Raw genomic sequence first — 21,372 nt, forward strand, 5'->3', positions numbered from 1 at the left:
CTTTCCCTGGGGATCTAGATGGGATTACTACAGAGATAAAATACAATAGAACAAAGATGATACAATAAAAGAATAATGGCCCATATTAAATTAACAAAATTCACAATTAAAATTCTAATCAATTATAATCGAATAGAGTAGCCATCTAAACTGTAAAATAATTTTTTTAAAAAGTCGATTAAAATCAACTGGCAAAAAAAATTATAAAATTACATCATCATTATTAAGTTATAGTATTTGTCACTGGGTCTACTGACTTAAATAAAGATTGACTGGTTGATTATTATTAGTAGTAGTATTTTATTTACTTATATCCTGCTTTTCCCCCCAATATAGGGACTAAAGGGGGAAAACATCCAGTTTAAAACAATGCCATTTAAAAACAACACAAAAGCATTAAAATGTAGAAATATACAATTTAAAAAATCAATTAAAATCAGTTTAATAAGTTAAAACAGCTATGCATTAATCAGGCAAACATGCACAAGTTTAAAAAAGCAGAATTAAAACAGACGTTTAAAAAAAGCCTTTGATTTTAAGGAGTGGGAACTTGACTGAAGTCCAACCCAGGGATAGTCTTGAAGGCTACCATTCCTAAAGAAAGGCCTTCAGAAAAGCCCTTACAACCATCAATGGGGAGACATAGTTTCTCTTAAGCCCCCAGGTTCAAATTATTAATCATCCATTCTTTCTTTTTTGGGAAGATTTGTACTGTTTGCTGAAACAACTGCTTTAGATCCAGATTAGCCAGATAAAGCCAAAGCACACTGCAGAAACAATCCAGTTTGAGACCGCTTTAACTGCCCTGGCTCAGTGCTAGGGGATTCTGGGAAATGTAGTTTCTTGTAGCACCAGAGCTCTCTGACAGAGCAGGCTAAACGTCTCACAAAGCTACAGTTCCCAGAATTCCCCAGCATTGAGGCAGAGCCCTTAAAGAGGTTTTACATTAGGATTATCTCTGCAGTGTGTTTTGGCCCAGAGTGAATCTATTCCGGCTGTTGGACTTCTTCAAATTGTTTAATTGTTTCTTCAACAAAATTTTTATCTCTCTACATTTTAATACTTTTGTATTGGTTTTAAATTACATTGTTTGCTACCTTGAGTCCCTGTCAGTGAAAGAGAAGTGGGATATCAGTAAATAAAACAGTTGTTGTTGTTGTATTTTACTTAATAATTATTGTGCTCAAGGAGGCAGGTATAAACTGGTAGTTTCCTTGGGTTGTTTTATTATTATTATTATTATTATTATTATTATTATTAGCTCTTATTTTAGCTCCCTGCATGCCTTTCGCTGGCAAGTAAAAAGGGTTTTTAATTCAGGCAGACATTGTAAAATCATGACAAGGGTGGCTTTTCTATGTATTTTAGATTACTTTTCTATGTTTTTAATCGTATACTGGTTCAATGGATTGTTTTAATTGGGTTTTTTATTGTTTTTCTGTGTTTTCATCCTGTGAGCCGCCTTGGGTCCCTTTTTGGGAGAAAGGCGGCATAAATTTGGCCACGTCCTACATTTGGCTGCGCCTTGGCCTCCTCTGCAGGGAGGACACTCTGGGCCTTTCCAAGCTCTTCCTTTCCCAGCCTTGCACACTTTTCCTTTTGAAGCCTTACAGACTCTCCTTTAGTTTTTGGTGGGCTTTTCTGGCTCTGTGGCCATGTTCTAGAAGAGTTTATTCCTGACGTTTCGCCAGCATCTTCAGAGAAAGATGCCTTTCTTCAGTAGATTTTTGTGGGGTTTTCGGGCTATGTTGCCCACAAAAAACTATGGATGCCGGCCATGAAAGCCTTCGACTTCACATGCCTTTCTTCCTTTTCCATCTGCAGCCTTGCAAACGTTCCCTTTTTCTTTTGCAGGCTTGCAGAGTCTTCCTTTTGCAGCCTTGCAACCTCTTCTTTTCCCAGTCTTGCAACCTCTTCGTATTCCAGCCTTGCAACCTCTTCCATTTGCAGCCTTGCAAACTTTTCCTTTCCCTTTTGCAGCTTTGCAACCTCTTCCTTTTCCTTTTGCAAAGTCTCCCTTTTCCAGCCTTGCAAAAACTCTTCTTCCTTTTCCAGCCTTGCAAACTTGCCCTTTCCCTTCTGCAGTCTTGCAAACTCTTCCTTTTGCACTGTTCAGCTCAACTTGCCAGGAAGGAAAAGGGAAGAGGAGGATGGGGGGGGGAGAGAGAGAAAAGGGTGGCTGCTCACGTGATCCCTTCCATCTCTGGCCGTAAAGAGGCCGAGCCTCAGATGCGAAAGGATCACTCGGAGGCCGAGATTAAGGCGAGAGGAGCGAGCGCAGCGCAGCTATCAGCGGATCGGAGATAAGAGCAGGCGGCCGCACTCGTTTTCCAAAGGCGGCTCAGCATCCTTGTCCATCTTCCACCCCTATTTTTAGGGGGATCTCTATACCCCCCTTTATTTGGATGCTGCTTGTGGGTCCGACACGAGAAGGGGACCTCCTGGCCTCTTACAGCCGCGTAAGTTACTTTTCCTCCCTCCTTCTTTCTCCCCCCCCCCCAAAAATAGCAGCCTTATCTCTTCTCCAGCTGGGCTTATCTCTTCAGATAATGCCTCCCTTTGGAGAAGCAGGGAAAGGGGGGAACAGGGTTTGTGGGGAGGAGAAAAAAAAACCTCTATTAACTTGGATAACTGTTTGGGAGATTTACCAGGGAGATGATTCAATTCCAGCCCCTTTTTTGCCCCTGAGTAAAAAGAAAACCCTCTTTTTATCTTTTTCAGATACAGCGGTTTCAAAATGCATCATTTCTGGAGTGCAGATGCAGCTCTGGTCCCTACAAATAATAATAAGGAAAAACCCCACAGATACTGTTTCTCTGAAAAGATGAATCTCTTTTATCTGATGTCAGATATATCTTTATCTTTGTAAAGAGTATCTTTATCTTTTCAGATAATGATCTTTTCAGATAAAGAGTATGTGTGGGTTCTTGTTCTTGCTCTTCTTCTTTGTAACATCAGGGCTGCATCTGCACGGCAGAAATGATGCGCTTCGACACCGCTTTCTTCGGTGCTTTAGGTCCAAAACACACTGCAGAAACCATCCACTTTGAGATCGCTTTTTACTAGGGAAGCCTGGGAATTATAGTTGATGGTGGCTCTCTGACAGAGAAGGCTAAATGTCTCACAAAACTACAGTTTCCAGAATTCCCTAGCATTGAGCCAGGGGCAATTAAAGCGGTGTCAAACTGGATTATTTCTGCAGTGTGTTTAGTGTTAGTATGGCATTTTAGTTTGGCATTTTAATTCTTTTTTTAGTTTTGATGGTTTATGTCTGACGTCCCACCCTTCTTCTTCTTAATAATAATAATAATAATAACGTTTGTTTTTATCCCGCCTACTCCAACTAGGACCGAGGCGGTTTACAATAAAACAGTCCAGTACATAGTAAAAGAGAAATATACAATAATCCCAAATTCTACTCTCCTCCTCCGTAAAATAACAAATCACAAATGCATTAAAAGGATTCATACTAAAATCATTTAGGCCAACTAAAAACATCTTCTTCTTCGTCTTCTTTTTCTTCTTCTTCTTCTTCTTCCTTTTGTGCTATGGGATTCTGGGATTGTTAGGGTGGTGAGAGAATTTAGCCTTCCCTTTCAGAGCACTCTGGGGCCGCAACAAACTACAAATCCCAGGATTCCGACTAAAGCGGCTTCAAACGGTACTATTTCTGCAGCGCAGATGCAGCCTGGAAAGCCTTTTCCCACCATCTCCCCAGCAAAAAGATTTCTTCTGATCGCCATTTTCCTCTTCTTTTGCACCCAGATCCCGAACGCAAACACTTCGGAATAAAATCTGTGTGAAAGTCAAACTCTGCTGCCTCTTAAACCTCTTTTTAGCTTCAACGGGGGTTTTCCCCTTCTTGGGAAAAGCAACCCAAGGAAAAGACCAAACTGGAACTTTATTTGCAGAATTCAAAGATATAGCCGTGTTAGTCTGTAGAATCAGTATCTAGAGAGAGAGATCTTGTCGCACCTTTAACTGAAAGAAAGAAGTTGGCAGCATGAGCTTTCCTAGACTTCAGCCTACTTCCTCAGATGCATTAAGCAGACTGGAGTCTACAAAAACTCATGCTGCCAACTTTAGTCTCAAAGGTGCTACAAACTGATCTCTCTCTACATCTTGGAACTTTAGTTGGCGGACGTTTAACGTTTTGTTTAAAACTGGCCAGGGCTGCATCCGCACTGCGGAACTAATCCGCTTCGACACCTCTTGAACCGTCCCTGGCTCAATGCTGTGGAATTCTGGGAATGGTAATTGGTTTCCGCTTCCTTGGGAACGACGGATTTAATTGCATGAAAACCGCATGAAATGCTGTCGGATTTGTTTGATGAGAAAAAGAGACATGTTGAGGGCTGCGCTGTTCCAATTTTTATCCCCTATTATATTATATTATATACATTGTATCCTCTACTATATATATATATATATATATATATAGAGAGAGAGAGAGAGAGAGAGAGAGAGAGAGTATTCCAATTGTATCCTCTTATTATATATATATATATATATATATATATATATATATATTATAATATAATAGAGGATACAATTGTGGATACAATATATATATACACACACACACACATATATACATACAATTGAGGATACTATGTATATATATATATATATATAGAGAGAGAGAGAGAGAGAGAGAGAGATAGGGAGGGAGGGAGAGAGGATACAATATATAAAACATAATCATATATATATATATATATATATATATAATAGAAGATACAATTGGAACAGCGCAGTATCTTCAGGATATATTGAGGATATATTTAGGACACAATATTATATTTATTTTATAGATGTGTGCGTGTTTGTGTAAAATAATAATAATAATAATGAGGATACAGTTGGAATATATATATATATATATATATATATATATATGAATGATTGGGCGGTATATAAATAAAACCATATATATATATATATATATATATATATATATATATATATATATCAGATTTCCCGTCCTAAAAGTATGCCCATTATTTAGCAATGTTTCCTCCTTTGCAAGGAGGGCAACTGAGCATCCGAGTAAAAGGTCTGCGCGTATTCCTTGGGGATAATTTAGGATGGTTTGCAAAAGGGATTTGGATTTATTTTATTTCATTTGGGTTGGTTGGGTTGGGTTTTTTTACCCCCATCTCCAGAAGAAAACAGGCCTAGAAGGGGTTCGGTTCTATTTAGGATCCCCCAAGGAATAAGGAAGAAACGTCAAAGCCTTTCGTTGAGAAAACGAAACTTTTCTGCAAAGGAAAGGGAACTGTCCCAGGAAGGTCTGGACTGTCCTGGCCTGTCCTACATTTTGCGATGCCTTATCTTCATTTAGGGTCAGGAGATCTGGTCAGCTTTCAGCTGAAATTTTTTTTTTTGGGGGGAGGGGGAATTGGAAAGAAGTGGGAGCTCGGCCGCAGGCATAAATAAGAAAGAAATCAACTCTTTTATCAATTTGGATAGGCTTCCTTTCGAGTCAAACCTTGCTATCAGGTTAGCACGGTTTTATGTCATAATGTGCCAGATATCATACACACATGCACAAATAATATAGATATGATTGTCTTTCTGCAAACCATTCCACCATTTTGCAAAGCATCAAAAACACTGAGGTAACTTTGGTTTGTGGACGTTTAACGTTTGGTTAAAACTGACCAAAGCTGCAGCCACACTGCAGAAACAATCCGGTTTGACACCGCTTTAACTGCCCTGGCTCTGACGCCACTACAAACTACAATTCCCAGAATTCCATAGCATTGGGCCAGGGACCGATAGCCGATAGAGTACCAAGAGAGTACATGAATATGTATATATATTTCTAACGATGTATTGAAAATGTGAGATACCTATTTAGAAGTGTGGGAGTACATGAATGATTCAGATAGATAGATAGATAGATAGATAGATAGATAGATAGATAGATTCATATGTATATAGATATAGATTCATGTGTATATATATATATATATATATATATGAATATAGACAGATAGATAGATAGATAGATAGATAGATAGATAGATAGATGTAGATATATATTCGTGTGTGTGTGTGAATATATATATATATATATATATATATGAGAATATGAATCTATATCGGTATTATCTATCTAAATATATAGATATTCATATATATATATATACATATATATATATATATATATTCACATATATCTATTCATATATATCATATATCTATATATATTCTATATATATATAGATATCGATTTATATTTATATATCTATATGTGTGTGAATATCTATCTATATCTATCTGTATTGATCTATATATCTATCTATATCTATATATCTATATTTGAATATATATATATGTATGTATCTATAGCTATAGCTATATATGACTATAGATAGATATGAATCTATGTATATGAATCTATTTACAGTATCTATATGAATCAGTCAAGTACTCCCACACTTCTAAATAGGTATTTCACACTTTCCAGACATCCTCCAGGACTGGCTGTCATTCATTTGCCTCCATCCCAGGTTAGGCTCCTGTCCCAAACTTAACCTGGCAAGCTCAGGAACCAGATTTGAACCGGGGTCCCAGGTCCAATGCACACCCCCAATGGATTCATCAACAGTTCTCTTTGTGATTTTAATAGGTGTCTGGATTGAGGTTTTGTGGCTGATTTTGTGCACCTGTTGTGTGCAAGTGGCTTGTTTGGAGGTTCCAGCTGGAATGTTGTTGTTGTTGTGTGCCTTCAAGTCATTTCGACTTATGGCCACCCTATCCTGGGTTCCTTGGAAAGTTTTGTCCAGAGGAGGTTTGCCCTTGCCTTCCCCTGAGGCTGAGAGAGCGTGACTTCTTGCCCAAGGTCACCCAGTGGGTTTTATGGCCAAGCTGTGAATCAAAGCTATAGTTAGTGTCTGGATTTATTTGTAGTGTTTATGTTGCTGTTATGCGCTGTCAAATGGACTGCTACATGTGGCACCCTGTCTTAAGGTTTTCTTCATGTTGTTGTATGCCTCAAAGTCATTTTTGACTTATGGCAACCTTAAGGCGAAGCTATCATAGGGTTTACTTGGCAAGTTTTTTCAGAGGGGGTTTGCCATTGGCATCCTCTGAGGCTGGCAGTATTAATCAAAGAAGATATGTCATTGCCTTCCTCTGCAGCTGAGAGAGCAGGGTCACCCAGCAGTGTCTGGGTAAGTGGGGATTTGAATCCAGGTCTCTCAGAGTCCTGCTCCAGCCCTCAAAACTACCACACCACTGGCTCTTCCAATCCTTATTGTGTGTGTTTGTCTGTCTGTGTGTAATACCTTCAAGTCACCTCTCCGCTTATGGCAATCAGGATTTTCTTAGGCAAGGAATCTTCAGAGGTGGTTTTGCCAGTTCTTTCCTCTGAAATATAACCTACATCACCTGGTATTCATTGTCGGTCTCCCATCCAAGTTCTAACCAGGGCTAGCCCTGCTTAGCTCCCAACATCAGAGGAGATTTCATACCTCCAGTGCATTTGTGGCCTAGAATTTGTATTGAGAGGGTTTGAGCATTGAGCTACAATTCTGGGTTCGAATTCCTGCTTGGCCATGGAAGCCCACTGGGTGATGTTGGGCAAGTCACACTCTTTCAGCCTAAGAGGAATGCCATGGCAACCCCTTCTGAATAAATCTTGCCAAGAAACCCCCGTGATTGGTTTGCCTCAAAGTCACCATAAGGGAGAAATGACTTGAGGGTACACAGTGGAAATTTGTATTATAGGACTGTCATTAGAGAGTCAGTCTGCTGCTGGGAAAACAGCACAGTTTGAGGGACAACTGCAAGGCCTTGAGTTATCTAAAGGATATTGAATGAGGGGATGACCAAGTAAGGAAATTAAATAATTTTGGAAATTCAAAGAGTCTTTCTAAGAAAGGGTTTCAAAGCACAGAATGGGAGGTGGGCCTTTAAAGTTTTGATTCCAGTTGTTTTGCAGAAAAGTTCCAGCACAGTCCAGTCCTTATAAGTAAGCAACAAGTCCTTCGTGTTGTTCTTATGTGCCTTCAACTCCCTCCAACTTATGGCAATCCTATCATGAGTTGTTTTTGGTTTTTTGCCATTGCATTTCTCCGAGGCTGAGAGAATGTGGCATGCCCCCAAGGTCACCCCCTGGGTTTCCATGGAAGAGCAGGAATTTGAACCCTGATAGCCTGGAACACTTGTCCAAAACTCACACCATGTTGAGTCTCTTGCAGTCCTGGGCACAAATGAAGCTTTACTCTGGAACAGACAAATCATTAGACTTTATTGGAAAAGATGATAACACTTGGTAAAGTGGAAGGCAGTAGGAAAGACAAAAAATACTCTGTGAGTGGATAGATTCAGTGAAGAGAGCCATGGTCCTGAGTTTGCAAGACCTGAGCAGAGCAGGACTCTTGGAGATCTTTCATTCATAATGCCACCATAAGATGAACTCAACTTGACAGCAGATAACAATAACTTTAGACGGATCTCAGATCCCACTGCACAGGAGGAGTTTGACAACTGACAAACTCTTTCTCAGGAGAATAGCCTGTTTCAAATCCAAGATTTTATCTTGGTATACTTTGCAGCAAACCCTTATAAATGAGGATGAGAGACTTCTATCCATGGAGATACAATTAGCTCAAAGTCCCAATCTATCAAAAATAAGAATATATCTGTTTAATATTTAGATCTTCCCCTTAGCTGAATTCTGAACTTGACTGAGATTCCCTCTTTCATTGCATACTGTTCAACTGCCTTTCCTTTTTGCTTAAATAATGATCAAAATCTTGTTGAGTCCTGACTAAAGTTGACCCATTGAATCAATGGGATTTACCTACATGATGGCTCACCATTCAAGAATTGATTGAATAAATCTAGTCTAGTTGGGATTGGTTGGGAGAGAGCCAGCATGGTGTAGTGGTTTGCATGTTGGTCTATGATTTTGAAGACCAGAGTTGGATTCCTCACTAGGCCATGGAAACCCACTGGGTGACCTTGGGTGAGTCACACACTCTCAGTCCCAGAAAATCCATGATAGGTTCACCATATGTTTGATAATACACAGCAACAACAACAAAGTTAAGGGTAACTAGTAGGCTGTCAACCCTTGTTTTTTTTTTTTTTTTAAAGAGGGTGGCTTTACAGTTTAGTTCAGTTATATGCAGAAACATAAGCTGCCTATGCTCTCCCTGTTTTACTTCAGAATGGTGATGTATTCCCTTGCACTGCAATTGTCTTAAGATGTTTTATTTACAGTCAATTAATACTGATGTAATTTTACCCCTGTTAGTAATCCATTTTAGAATCTGGGTACAAATGACCACAGGAGCTCCTATTAAACCCACAATCCATGCACTTTTGATCTGTAGGACTATTAGCTGTCTCCACTGTGGTATCTAGCAACCAGTAGATTGGAATAAAGGTCTCGTTTGTAGCCAAATGGTTTGGTTATGGGTGCTCAGGACTTGGTATTCCTAGGACCAATTGCTTTTTGAACATGGACTTTGATATCCATTGAGCAGTCATGGGTTCTCATATTCTATGATGAGCATTGATAACCTCCATAAATGAAGCTAATACTTTATTGCTCAAAGTCAGTGGCCATTGCAGCTGTTTGTAGCTATGAATGACCTCCACTTAACTGTGTCTTTTGCAGAGTACCTTCATCTGTCATTCCTAAATGCTCTATATTCATGGAGGTAGGAGGGGTGTAGTCTATTTTATCTTGCACCTTACCGTATGCATTCAATGGAGCTTCACCTTTGGAGTGAACATGTAGTGAGCTGTATTTCAAATCATGGCTTATCCCTGATTGGTAATATTGTTCCATTCTGTGACTTTAGATGAGGTTACTGCACTCTGGTAATAGTGAAGTTTGTGCACAATTTAGAAAAGTTAGCCTTTTAATTACTATTCCCAGAACCCTCAACCATCCTCACCAATTTTGGATGAGATATTCTGGGAACTAGAATCCAAAAGTAAGATTCCAGTGCTTTGGAGGGGTTGCTCATGAATGTATTTTTGCCTGCAAAGATCTCCCCAGATCTCTGAAACCCACTGGGTGACCTTGGGCAAGTCACACACTCTCAGCCTCAGAGGATGGCAATGGCAAATCCCCTCTGGAAAAAAATGCCAAGAAACCCCATGATAGGGTTGCCTTATGATCACCATAAGTCAGAAACAATTTGAAGACACACAACAAATATTTCTTACCCTAAATACCCTAAAGAGACCAGATCCATCTGATTTTGGAAGCTAAACACCGTCATATCTGGTTAGTACTTGGATGGAAGACTGCCAATGAATACCAGGGGCTGTAGTTTGTATTTAAGAGGAAAGAACTGGCAAAACTACCTCTGAATATTCCTTGCCTAAGAAAAGCCCATAAAACTCATGGATAATCATAAATTGACAGGTGACTTGAAAGCACATACATACACATAAGACATATGTTATGGAACTATACTGTCAATATTTGACAAATATATTGTATTTTTTTAACCTAAGGAATGGGCCAATTCACTAAGCTCTGAATGCCAATTGATCTGTTTTGTAAGATGATGCCTCAAACTGTTTAGAAAGGTGTTTATAACCTGTTAGATTTGTGATGCAATTCTCAATTCCTTTAAATGTGTCCAATAAGACTTACTTTATATCACTATCCTCCTCACACACCTCAATATCTCTTGTGTGTAAATGGTGTTCTACCTTAGTCCACAACATCTGAATATAGCGAATTGGTAGATGTCGTGGCTTTTCTTTGGAAGGAAAGCATTTCATCCCTTCAGCTATTTATAGAGTAATCCATGTGAAGGCAACAGGACTCTCCAAAGTAAGGGAATTTGAGCATAATGCAGGTTGAATTCCAAGCTGGGGGGGAAACTTTAACTAAATGAAATATAATGTTCTACTTTACTTGTTTGCTTTTTTGGTGCATCAAGTAGGCATTAAGGCACAAAAGAAGAGGAGTTTTTAAAAGGTTGGCATTTTAATATAGTCAGTCTTTTATATTCGCAGATTCTGTAGCCACAGATTCAACCATCCATGGCTTGAATATATTCCATTTTAAAAAATCCAAAAAGCACACCTTGATTTTGCTTTTTTATATAAGAAACACCATTTCACTATGCCTTTATAATTAATGGGACTTGACCATCCACAGATTTTGCTATCCATGACGGTCCCCCCCTCCAAAAAAAAAATAAACCCCAATCTCCAGTGGATATCAAGGGTCCATTGTATTATTATGAGCTGCAACCCTTCTCTCCAGTTTTGTTGGCATTCAGATCTTTCTTCAAGATTTAAAATAGATGTGAAGGATAAGGAAGAAGTGAAGTTGGTCACTGGAGGGTGGATCCAAGAATGAATCCATGTCCTAATTTTTCCCCTCCTCTTTTGACTTCAGGTGCTTGAAAGCTTGCCTCGGTTGCAACAACTCACAAAGATTAGCCAAGCTCTTCATGTCCCATCACCAAGTCTGGCTATCAAGATTCCTGGCTTGTCATAATTGTTTCCAGGTGGCTGTTGCTTCACCCTTCCGTTCCTTTTTTTAAAGGATATAAGATGTACCAGAGCTTAGCTCTTGCTCCCAACCCTGGCCAGTCGGCCTACTCCCATGACTCCAGCAATTTCCTACACTCGCCTACAAGCCCAGCAGTGTATGTGCCCACCAGCCGAGTGCCCTCCATGCTCCAGAGCCTGCCATACCTGCAAAGTTGTGAATCTACTCATCAAGGCCACCCTCTGAGTGGCCACCCAGGATGGGCACAGGCAGCTGGTGCAGACGCCTCACATTTCAATGCCAGCAGTCCTCACCCACCATCGGGTTTCTCCTATTCCCACAGTTCCCCTGGTGGTAGCGGTGGTAGAGATGGAGGTTACCAGAGCCCCCTTTTACTGGGTGCTGGTGGGCGGGACCAGTATGGCAACACACTGGTACGCTCGGTCAATGGATCCTACTCCAGCCCTTATCCTGGTGCTTATGTCAGCCCTGCAGAGATGCCACCATCTTGGACTGCAGGACATTTTGAAAGTAGTGTCTTGCATAGCCTCCAGTCACGCCAGGGATCGTTGCCAGGCCGGAGATCCACTTTTGGTAAGTAGCTCATTGCCAACAGAAACCATTTCATTAGGATTTTTCTGCTACCCAGGACTTAGTGAAGTAGACATGGTCACTTTGCAGAGCTGAAGGTGACAAGAGGAAGGCCTTGTTTTGCATTTCTCTCAGCCCTGCTGTATCTATTCATTTCTTTTTGGCACAAGTGGGAAGAATCATGTGGCCCCTGTTCCATGGCTGTCAGTTCCTGTAAAATGTAGGATTTTCTAAAAAGTGCTAAATATAGAAACCCTTGTAATGTTTGCCATTGGAAATGATAGAAAAGAGTGCATTCTACATTGTTTATTTGCAGCATGTTCCGTACTTTGAAGGAAAGATGGAGAGTTACTTTCTGCTTCCAGTCTTAATTAATCATAAATGAATTTTTTTTTTTTTTTTGCAAACCCGCCATGTACCTTAAAATGCACAATGAAAAACAACCTTTCTTCAATGTGATGGCCCCAAGATATATTGGACTCTCATCCCTAACCATTAAAGCCACTGGAGAGCCACAGTTTAGAAAGTACCAGAAATAGTAGTCTATCAGGTTTAAAGGTCTGTCTACACTACATGATACCATAAATCCAATATCATTGGAGTTTGTCATAGTTTTCTACAAGCTTTGCTGAAAGTGGTCAGTCTGTGAACAGAATTATCTAGGAAGCAATAGCTCCAGAAGTTTTTAGGTGCACTTAAGTTGCTTATGGAGAAGTCTACTGATGTCTGATAGCCATAGTGGTTAAAGGGATCTGCTAGTCAAGTTTCTGAGAGCCAATTGTGTCTGAAAAGGCTGCATGCAGACAGGGAAGCTTCTGAACAGAACTATAGAACTAGAAGCAATTGTTATTGTGTGCTTCTTACGGTGACCCTAAGGCAAACTTATTATATGGTTTTCTTGGCAAGTTTCTTCAGATGGGTTTGCCATTGCTGTCCTCTAAGGCTAAGAGAGTGTGACTTGCCCAAGGTCACCCAGTGGATTTACATGGCCACGCTGGGATTTGAACCCTGGTCTCCATAGTCCTAGTCCAATGCTCAAACCGCGACACCACGCTGGCATTTAGTTCAACTTCCTGCCAATGCAGTAACCCACAAACAGCTAAAACATCCTTGCAAATGGAACACATTTGCAGGAATCAGGGAACCATCCAAACCCTGTTTCAAGAAAAGAGTCTGTCACCTCTGGAGGTTGTTTTTTCCACTGTTAAATAACTCTGCAGATCAGAACAGTCTTCCTAACATACAGCCAGAATTTCCTTTCTTGTAATTTGAATTCACTGGTCACCATTTTCTGGTATTTTTAAGCTACTTTGGCAAGGACTTGGAAATCATATTGGGTGTTTTTATATGGACACATGGAGAACTGAGAGCCATCATGGTGTAGTAGTTTGAGGATTCGATTGTGACTCTGGAGATCAGGGTTTGATTCTCTGCTGGGCCATGGAAACCCATGGGGTGACCTCAGATGGGAAGGGGTTACTACTCAAACATCATTGCCACCCAGCTCAAGGGGATCTGGGGTGGGGTCACCCTGGAACTGGCAAAGTATGCATTGAAGAATCACAGCCAGCAGAGGTGTGGCATAGCAATGAGAGACTCCCCTCCATCTCCAGATAAGGTCAAGGGATTAACCTTAGAGTCAGTATGGATTTGCCTTTAGTAGCCTGCTGAAGGTTTAAAAACCAGCCCTGGTAAGGCATGTCCTTTGGTCTCTTCACATCAGTTTTTAATATAGCTGTGCCCATTTCAGCCATCCTGTCATTTCCTATCTGTCTTCAAGAGTAAACAAACTTCCTTAGACTGGATAATATTTATGGGTGATGTGTGTTGAGCATGCCATATAATTGGTGGTATTAAAGAGTGGGATGAGGGATTTATGGAGGGCTAACCGTAGATTGACCACTAAATGAAGGGAAATCTTGGCTGCCATATTAAGCTGATTCACCCCTACCATCCTAGTGTCTTTCCTTCAAGCTGTACATATCTGAAGACAACCACTTCCTGAACATTTACCTGGAAGCAAAAGAACATTGATTTGCAAGCAGACCATGGACTTGGAAACTTAAGTGTGATTTGGAGTTTGACTTTGAGATTTGAACTGACAATGGAGCAGGTACTACACATAGCTGCCATTTACAATGCTCTTAGAATCAGACAGAAAATGTTTCCTGTTGTCCTGGTCTTGACAGACTCACTGGTGGATCAGGACCTAAGGCTGAGGGGATTTTATATTGCATCCACACTTTAGAAATAATCCAGTTTTACATTACTTTAACTGCTGTGGTTCAATAGTATGGAATTCTGGGAACTGTCTTTTGTTGTGGCTCTCTGACAAAGAAGGCTAAATGTCTCACAAAATTACAACTCCCAGAATTCTATACCATTAAGTCATGGCAGTTAACATGGGGACAAACTGGATTATTTCTAAAGTGCAGATGCAGCCCCAGTGAGGTCTAAATTCTGGTTGCATTGAAACTTTATGTGGATCAAATAGTAATTACAATGTGGTGCATTTCTCACCAACTTGCAAAAGAAAAATAGCACCCTCTCTTCCTAGAACTAAGGCCAATCCACTACTTGTATCAAAGGGATTAATGCCATAGACTAAACATTTGGTTATAGAGATCACACAACGCCCCCCTTGAAACAGCTCCACTGGCTGTCAGTTTGTTTCCAGGCACAATTCAAAATGCTGGTGATGACCTATAAAGCCCTATATGGCTCAGGTCCAGGCTATTTGGCAGACTGTATCCCCCTTATGAGCCGGCTGGGGCTCTTCGATCCTGAGGAGAGGCCCTTCTTTCCATCCCACCACCATCACAAGCGGCTGGTAGGGACATGAGAGAAGGCCTTTTTTGTGGCTGCCCCTAGACTCTGGAACTTCCTTCCCAGGGAGACCAGAATGGCGCCTTCCTTGATGACTTTCTTCTTCAGACAGGCTTTTAAAGCATTTTTAAAGAATGAACTGGATGTTGTATTCTTTTAAAGTATTTTAAATACCATTATCTTTTTAACTATATTTTTATACAATGTTTTAACATTTTGCTTAATATTAAAATAATTTATTTTTTAATGTAACATTTTTCTATGTTTTTAATTGTACTATTTTTTAATCTTTTAAGCCACTCTGAGTCCAAGTTTTTGGGAAAGAGCAGGAAATAATAATAATAATAATAATAATAATAATAATAATAATAATTTTTATTAACATATTTATATCCAGCCCGACAACTAAGGATCTTACAGTGGCAGACCATAAAATCAGTTTAGGACAACAAATCACAATTATAGAAGCCTAGAAGTATATTAAATAATTTATCACAAGGCCCCTTAAAACAATTGAAAGTACAAGTGGACCTTTGGTATCCATTGGGTTTGGTTCTGGGCCTCCAAAATCCATGGGTGTTCACATGTTCTGTTATATAAGGTGTCCCTTATATAAAATAGCAAATTAAGGTTTGCTTTTGGAATATATATATATATATATATATATATATATTATTTTCATGCTGTGGGTGGTGGAATCTGTGGACAAAGAATCCATGGATACAGAGGGCCAACTGCAATGCTGCCCATAGCACTTGTGCAAATTCCATAAAATCAGTTAGGTCCTAGCGGATTTAATAAAAAGCAAGGTTTTGACTTAGTGCCACAATGTCACCAAGTGCAAAGCTTTCTCCCATGCCCACCCTGCATTGCCCTATTGGAGGGATTCAGAGAAGGGAGACTTCAATTCTCAGCTGAGAATATAGAGAATATTTACGTCAAAGCAGCCGGTCTTGGGACTGTATGAGTTGGTATAAACCCAAGTGTCACTACTTATAGCCTGGCTCCCAATCAGACTGAAAGGCAATCGCAACTTCTTCCAATGAAATCCTGGGAAACATTTTTTTTTCCGGAAGAGTGGCAGTAATGTGCCTTTTGGCTTCCCAGAAGAGGTTTCATAAGGTGTCGCCTGTCAAAACCTACATAAACCCAAGTGCAACATGAAAAATAGGACGTGTGCCACTCTTTAAAAAGAAGGGAAGGTTTTCAGCTTGTGCAGGTTAAAAATAGAACAACCTTCCCATTCTTCTGCCAGGGCAACTTAAACATCTCCCTGAACTGGAAGTGATCTGCCTCTAAGGGAATAATTTTCAAGACAGAAGGCCCAGTTCCTAAAGCTTTTTACCGCGACTGTAGTAGAAAGAAAGAATTTTTACTCCTACAAGGGCTGTAGTAGCAGTAATTGAAAAACTCATTCCACTTCAGTAACTCAATCCAACACCACAACACAGGAGCTTGGTTCTCAGTGTTTTTCATTTGCAAGGACTTCACCTTTCCTTGACACTACCAAGCATTTTAAACACATTCAAGGTTGCTTGGAAGTTGCTCCCACTGGATCTGGAGGGCATAGCACCAAGGGTATAGCTATAGGGGCGACAAAATGAAAGCATTGCTCCCCAAATAAAAATCCTGTCCCCCCTCCAATGAAATTACCCTTCATTCCCCAAATTTCTAGCATTGCAGAAAATGAAATATTGGGGGGGGGGGGGATCCCTATTTGCTTTGCTCACATTCCTTTTGTCTCTCTCTCTCTTTTGTTTGGGTGCATAAGCAGTTCTTCCTAAATGCTCAATTGATAAGTTACTGTTGCCTGTCTCTTCTGTCTGGATGGACACACTGTTGTTTCTAAATGCTCAGCTGATCTTTTAAGTGACTAGAAGTGTTTAGAAAATTTGGGCAATGAAGGAAAAATTTCATTGTAGGATGCAATTTCATGAGACCTCCCTGTAGCTCAAGTCCGGCATTGGACTTTTAGGTTAGTATATATATATTTCCCCCATGAGGCTGAAGTATGTCCCTGAAAGGTACTAGATCCCTCTGATCTTGGAAGCTAAGTAGAGTCAGCCCTGGTTAGTGCTTGGATGGGAGACTGCCAACTAATTCCAGATGTAGTCTAACCCTCGAACCAGGCGAAACCCTTTGGGCTGTGAGGTCTTTTCAAGATGTTTTTATTCCTCTGAATGAGTTGGCTGTCTTTTAAACAGGGAACTAGGAATAAGGAATCAAGATCAGCACTGCAGAACTCCTTTAACTGCCCTGGCTCGTTGCTATGGAATTCTGGGAACTGTAGTTTTGTGAGACATTCAGGTCCGAAGCCCACTGGAGAAATAACCTGATTTGGGACCGCTTTAAACTCTTTATTCTGGCTCAAGGCTATGGAATTCTGGGAGTTGGAGTTTGTTGTGGGTCTGCGCTCTGGGCCCATAACAAACTCCTACTCCCAGAATTCCTTAGTCTTGAGCCACAATAAAGAGTTTTAAAGCGGTCCCAAACCGGGTTACTTCTCCAGTGTGGATGCAGCCCAGAAGTCCTAATTCTCCTTCACTCAGACTGATCTGTTTCTCTCTCTCTCTCTCTCTCTCAGTTCTCCTATCACCACCGCATTTGGCTGCATCCGCACTGGAAAACTAATCCGTTTTGCCACCACTTCAACGGCCATGGTTCAATCCTGGGATTTGTAGCTTCTTGTGGCACTAAGACTCTCTGGCAGAGAAGGCTAAAGGGCTCACAAAACTACAGCTCCCAAAAAGGCATAGCACTGAGTCGTGGCAGTTAAAAGCGGTGTCAAACCGGATTAGTTCTCCAGGGCGGATGCAGAAGCTGCTTCGCTTCGCTTCCAGTTCCCATTAGGGAGAACAGAGAAAAACGGAGTGGAAGGGCAGGCATCAGTTCAGCCCAATTGTGCTTTTAAGCCTAAATTATAAAACCTGATTTGGTATTTCAAACATCTCTATATCATCATCATCATCATCATCATCATCATCATCATCATCATCACCATTTTGCTTTTCCTTTCTGAATCCCCTTTTAAAAAGCGACTTCCATTTAACTTCCAGCCTCGGCTGTCTTTAGCCGAAACGATCAAACGGAATGAAAGTCCCTTTCCTTGAGATTTTTTTCCTTCCTCAAACGGACTTACTCTAGAGTAGAGGCATTGAAAAGACTGGAAAAGTTTCACGAATAATATACCTTTCATGGTTTTGGGGATGGCTGGTTTAACAGATGCCCGGTTCCTATCCTCTTTTTCTATTTTCTTTTTTTTCCTTTCTCTTCTCTTTTCTTTCTTTTTTAAGGAAAATCGGTTACACACACACACACATATATAAGTGTGTGTGTGTGTGTTTGTGTGTGTGTGTGTGAAACCGATTTTTCTATTCTATTGGATCCTTCTACCCAAGCTTGCATATAAAGCAAATATATATATATAGATAGATAGAGAGAGAGAGAGGATATAAATATAAATAATATAAATAATATTTATAAAATATATAGAAAGCTTATAGATACATAAATGTTAATTTTATACACACACACACACTATATATATATATATATACACACACACACACACACACACACACACTCACACACACACTAATAGAGCAAGCCTATGCCTAGGACAAAGCAGAGAACTCTTGCACTCCGTGTTTGAAATGAATTATATAATTATATATATATATATATATATACACACACACAGAGAGAGAGAGAGACATAATATAATATAATATAATATAATATAATATAATATATCATTTTAAACACGGGATGCAAGAGATCTCCGCTTTGCACTAGGCATAGGCTTGGTCTTGTTTAGGATCTAGCTCAGCCCGATCCAAGAAATCAGTTTGTCCCAAAATTCACTTTTGGCACCGAAAAATGGACTTCTCGATTGTACTTGATCCCAAACTTGCAAGCTGTAATCGGGACAGATGCTCTCCTTGGCTTTACTCGGAAGAAAACCCAGTCCCTTTGGTGGATTTGGGTGGATCCGAAGCTGCAATTTTAACTAGAAACCCAGCTCTTGGTCCTGCTAATTTGGGACTAAATTGCACCAAGCAGACCTGCATAGGATTGGAAGGAAAGACTAGGATTTCATGCCCAAGGATTTATTCCCTGCATAGGAATGATCAGAAACCGAATTTATTTCTGTTTACATGGGGAGAAGAAGTAGGCTCTGCCTTGGCTAGTGGGCTAGAAACTAGAGAGGTATTCACTTATTCTGAGTAAGCCCTTGAGAAGTTGGAGGAGGCTGGTCCAGTTGTGTTAAAGTGGAAAGGAAAACTATATCTATAAAACGTGTAACAACTTGTATTTTGTGCAATTTGGTTGGTCTGATGCCTTTCTTGGAGCTTGGAAAGCTTGCATCATGTATTTTGTGCATTTTGGTCTGATAAAGGTTTCGCTGTTTTGTGGAAGAAAAATACAGTAACTTGTACAGTAGTTCCCTCTGTCTTCATCTTTCTTTACATATATATATATATATATATATATACACATATTCTATTTAGAAAAAGCAACAAATTCGCCAGCAATTCTTTAGTTGTCTGTTTCAATCCTAACCACACATTTCCCCCCATTTTCTCTTGTTGTGACATTCATTAGAAGTATGGTATATAATATATTGCCAACTTGTATTTTATTCCTCTTATATCTCTCCTCTCTCTCAAATGTTTCTTTGTTTAAAAAAACAACCAAACCTATAGAACTGTATTCACACTGCAGAAATAATCCGGTTTGGCCCCACTTTAACTGTACTCGCTCAATGCTATGGAATTCTGGGAATTGTAGTTGGTTGGGGCACCAGAGCTCCCAGAATTCCATAGCATTGAGCCAGGGCTGTTAAAGTGGGCCAAACCAGATTATTTCTGCAGTGTGAATGGACTACAAGTCAGTTTCAAAGTGTGAGTCTGGGCTTCAGATTTAGCACTAAGTTCCAAAACACACTGCAGAACTAATCCAGTTTGAGATAGCTTTAACTGCCTGGGCTCAGTGCTAAGGAATCCTGGGAATTGTAGTTTGGCACCAGAGCTCTCTGACAGAGAAGGCTCAATGTTAGGCAGTGTGTTTTGGACCTAAATTTATATATGGTGGCTCTCTGGGTGAGCTGGATTTTGGTTTTCTTTTCTTTTTTCTTTTGCAATATTTGGTTACTGCAGCAGAATCAGTTTGAATTTTCCTTTTGCAATATTCAGAGTGAGTTCTGAAGCAGAGCAAATTTGTATTTTCTTTTTTGCAATATTCAGAGTGGCTATTGCAGTAGAATCCATTTGACTTGGAAGCAGGCAGTGAAAGATTTAAAATTTGCAGGTTGACAGTCACACTAGGGCTAAATCTCTTCTAATTAATATCAAACATCATGTGTGACTTTTTAAACGTGATAATGATAAAACACGTTTGTGTTTTTGATGATCATGCAGAGAGAGAGAGACTTTCAACCGACCATCTATTAATTCAGCTGAGTAGACTAAGCAAACTTCAACAGGAAATTAAACCCGGCAGAACTTGGTAGGACTTTGAGAGTAAACACGCAATAGGTCTTGCTTGTTGGCCTGTGATGTGGAACCAAGGCAAGGAGGAGGCTGGATTTGTCCTTCGGACTGGGTGATTGGAACACGTTAGAGACACAATTCCGTTTCTGTGCAAATAATGGATCTGTCTCTTGCTCCTTCCTTGTTCAAAGCTTGCTTTTAGTTCTTTGAGTTGGGTGGTGTCACTTTCTTTTGATTTTTACATATATCTTATTCAGTGCTGTCACTTTCGTAGCATCTCTTAATAAATTTTGGGAAGCCACTGCCTTGAGTTTGCAAGACATGAGCAGAGTCATTGAAAGAAAGCCTGGAAAGCCAGTTGATGACAGGGTGACTTGGAGGTCTCTCATTCATGGGGTCCCCATAAGTCCAAATGTGCTTGACAACAGCAAGAAGAAGAATACAGTATGTTGTGGTGTTTGCCTTTAAATTCTTTCTGACTTATGGTGACTCGAAGGCAAACCTATCATAGGCTTTTCTTGGCAAGTTTCTTCAGAGTGTGTTGGCCACTGCCATCTTCTGAAGCTGAGAGAATGTGACCTGCCCAAGGGCACCCAGTGGGTTTACCTTTTATTAAAAATGGGTTTCTTTAAAATTCAGAAGAGTTTGCTTGGGAAGTCATTAAGTAGAGCTTGATCAAACCAGAAGTAAGGGCCTGAATGTGTGGCCTAATCCATGCTTTACACACAGTTAAACCCCATAGTATTTAATTGGCCTTCTGTATACAAAAGATTTGATCTTAAATTGTCTGATACATGCAACACTGTCCTCTTTGGGGGGGGGGGGAGACTCCTCTGTAAACAGAAATTCAACTCCAAATTACTGTTCTTAGCATCATCAAATTTGTCATATGGCCCAGTAATTGTTTCGGTTGTTTTAACTCTATAGATGGCTTAAACTCTGGAGATTGTTTAGTTGTTAACTCTATACTGTAGTTTGTTG

The 21,372-nt window shown here is 40.1% G+C and overlaps 1 protein-coding gene across 1 annotated transcript in view; it reads left to right on the plus strand.

The window, feature by feature from the left end:
• The first annotated feature begins 2,247 nt into the window (after positions 1-2,247).
• GATA5 (GATA binding protein 5) overlaps positions 2,248-21,372 on the plus strand; it is a 47,829-nt gene continuing 28,704 nt past the window's right edge. The window contains exons 1-2 of the mRNA XM_089518472.1: positions 2,248-2,459; positions 11,387-12,076. Coding sequence (XP_089374598.1) covers positions 11,545-12,076 — 532 coding nt within the window. The 5' untranslated portion in view covers positions 2,248-2,459; positions 11,387-11,544. The remainder of the gene's footprint in view (positions 2,460-11,386; positions 12,077-21,372) is intronic.

This window comes from Sceloporus occidentalis, unplaced genomic scaffold (assembly GCF_023333645.1).
Source record: "Sceloporus occidentalis isolate IW3139 unplaced genomic scaffold, rSceOcc1.0.p SCAF_3, whole genome shotgun sequence".
Taxonomy (NCBI): Eukaryota; Metazoa; Chordata; class Lepidosauria; order Squamata; family Phrynosomatidae; genus Sceloporus; species Sceloporus occidentalis.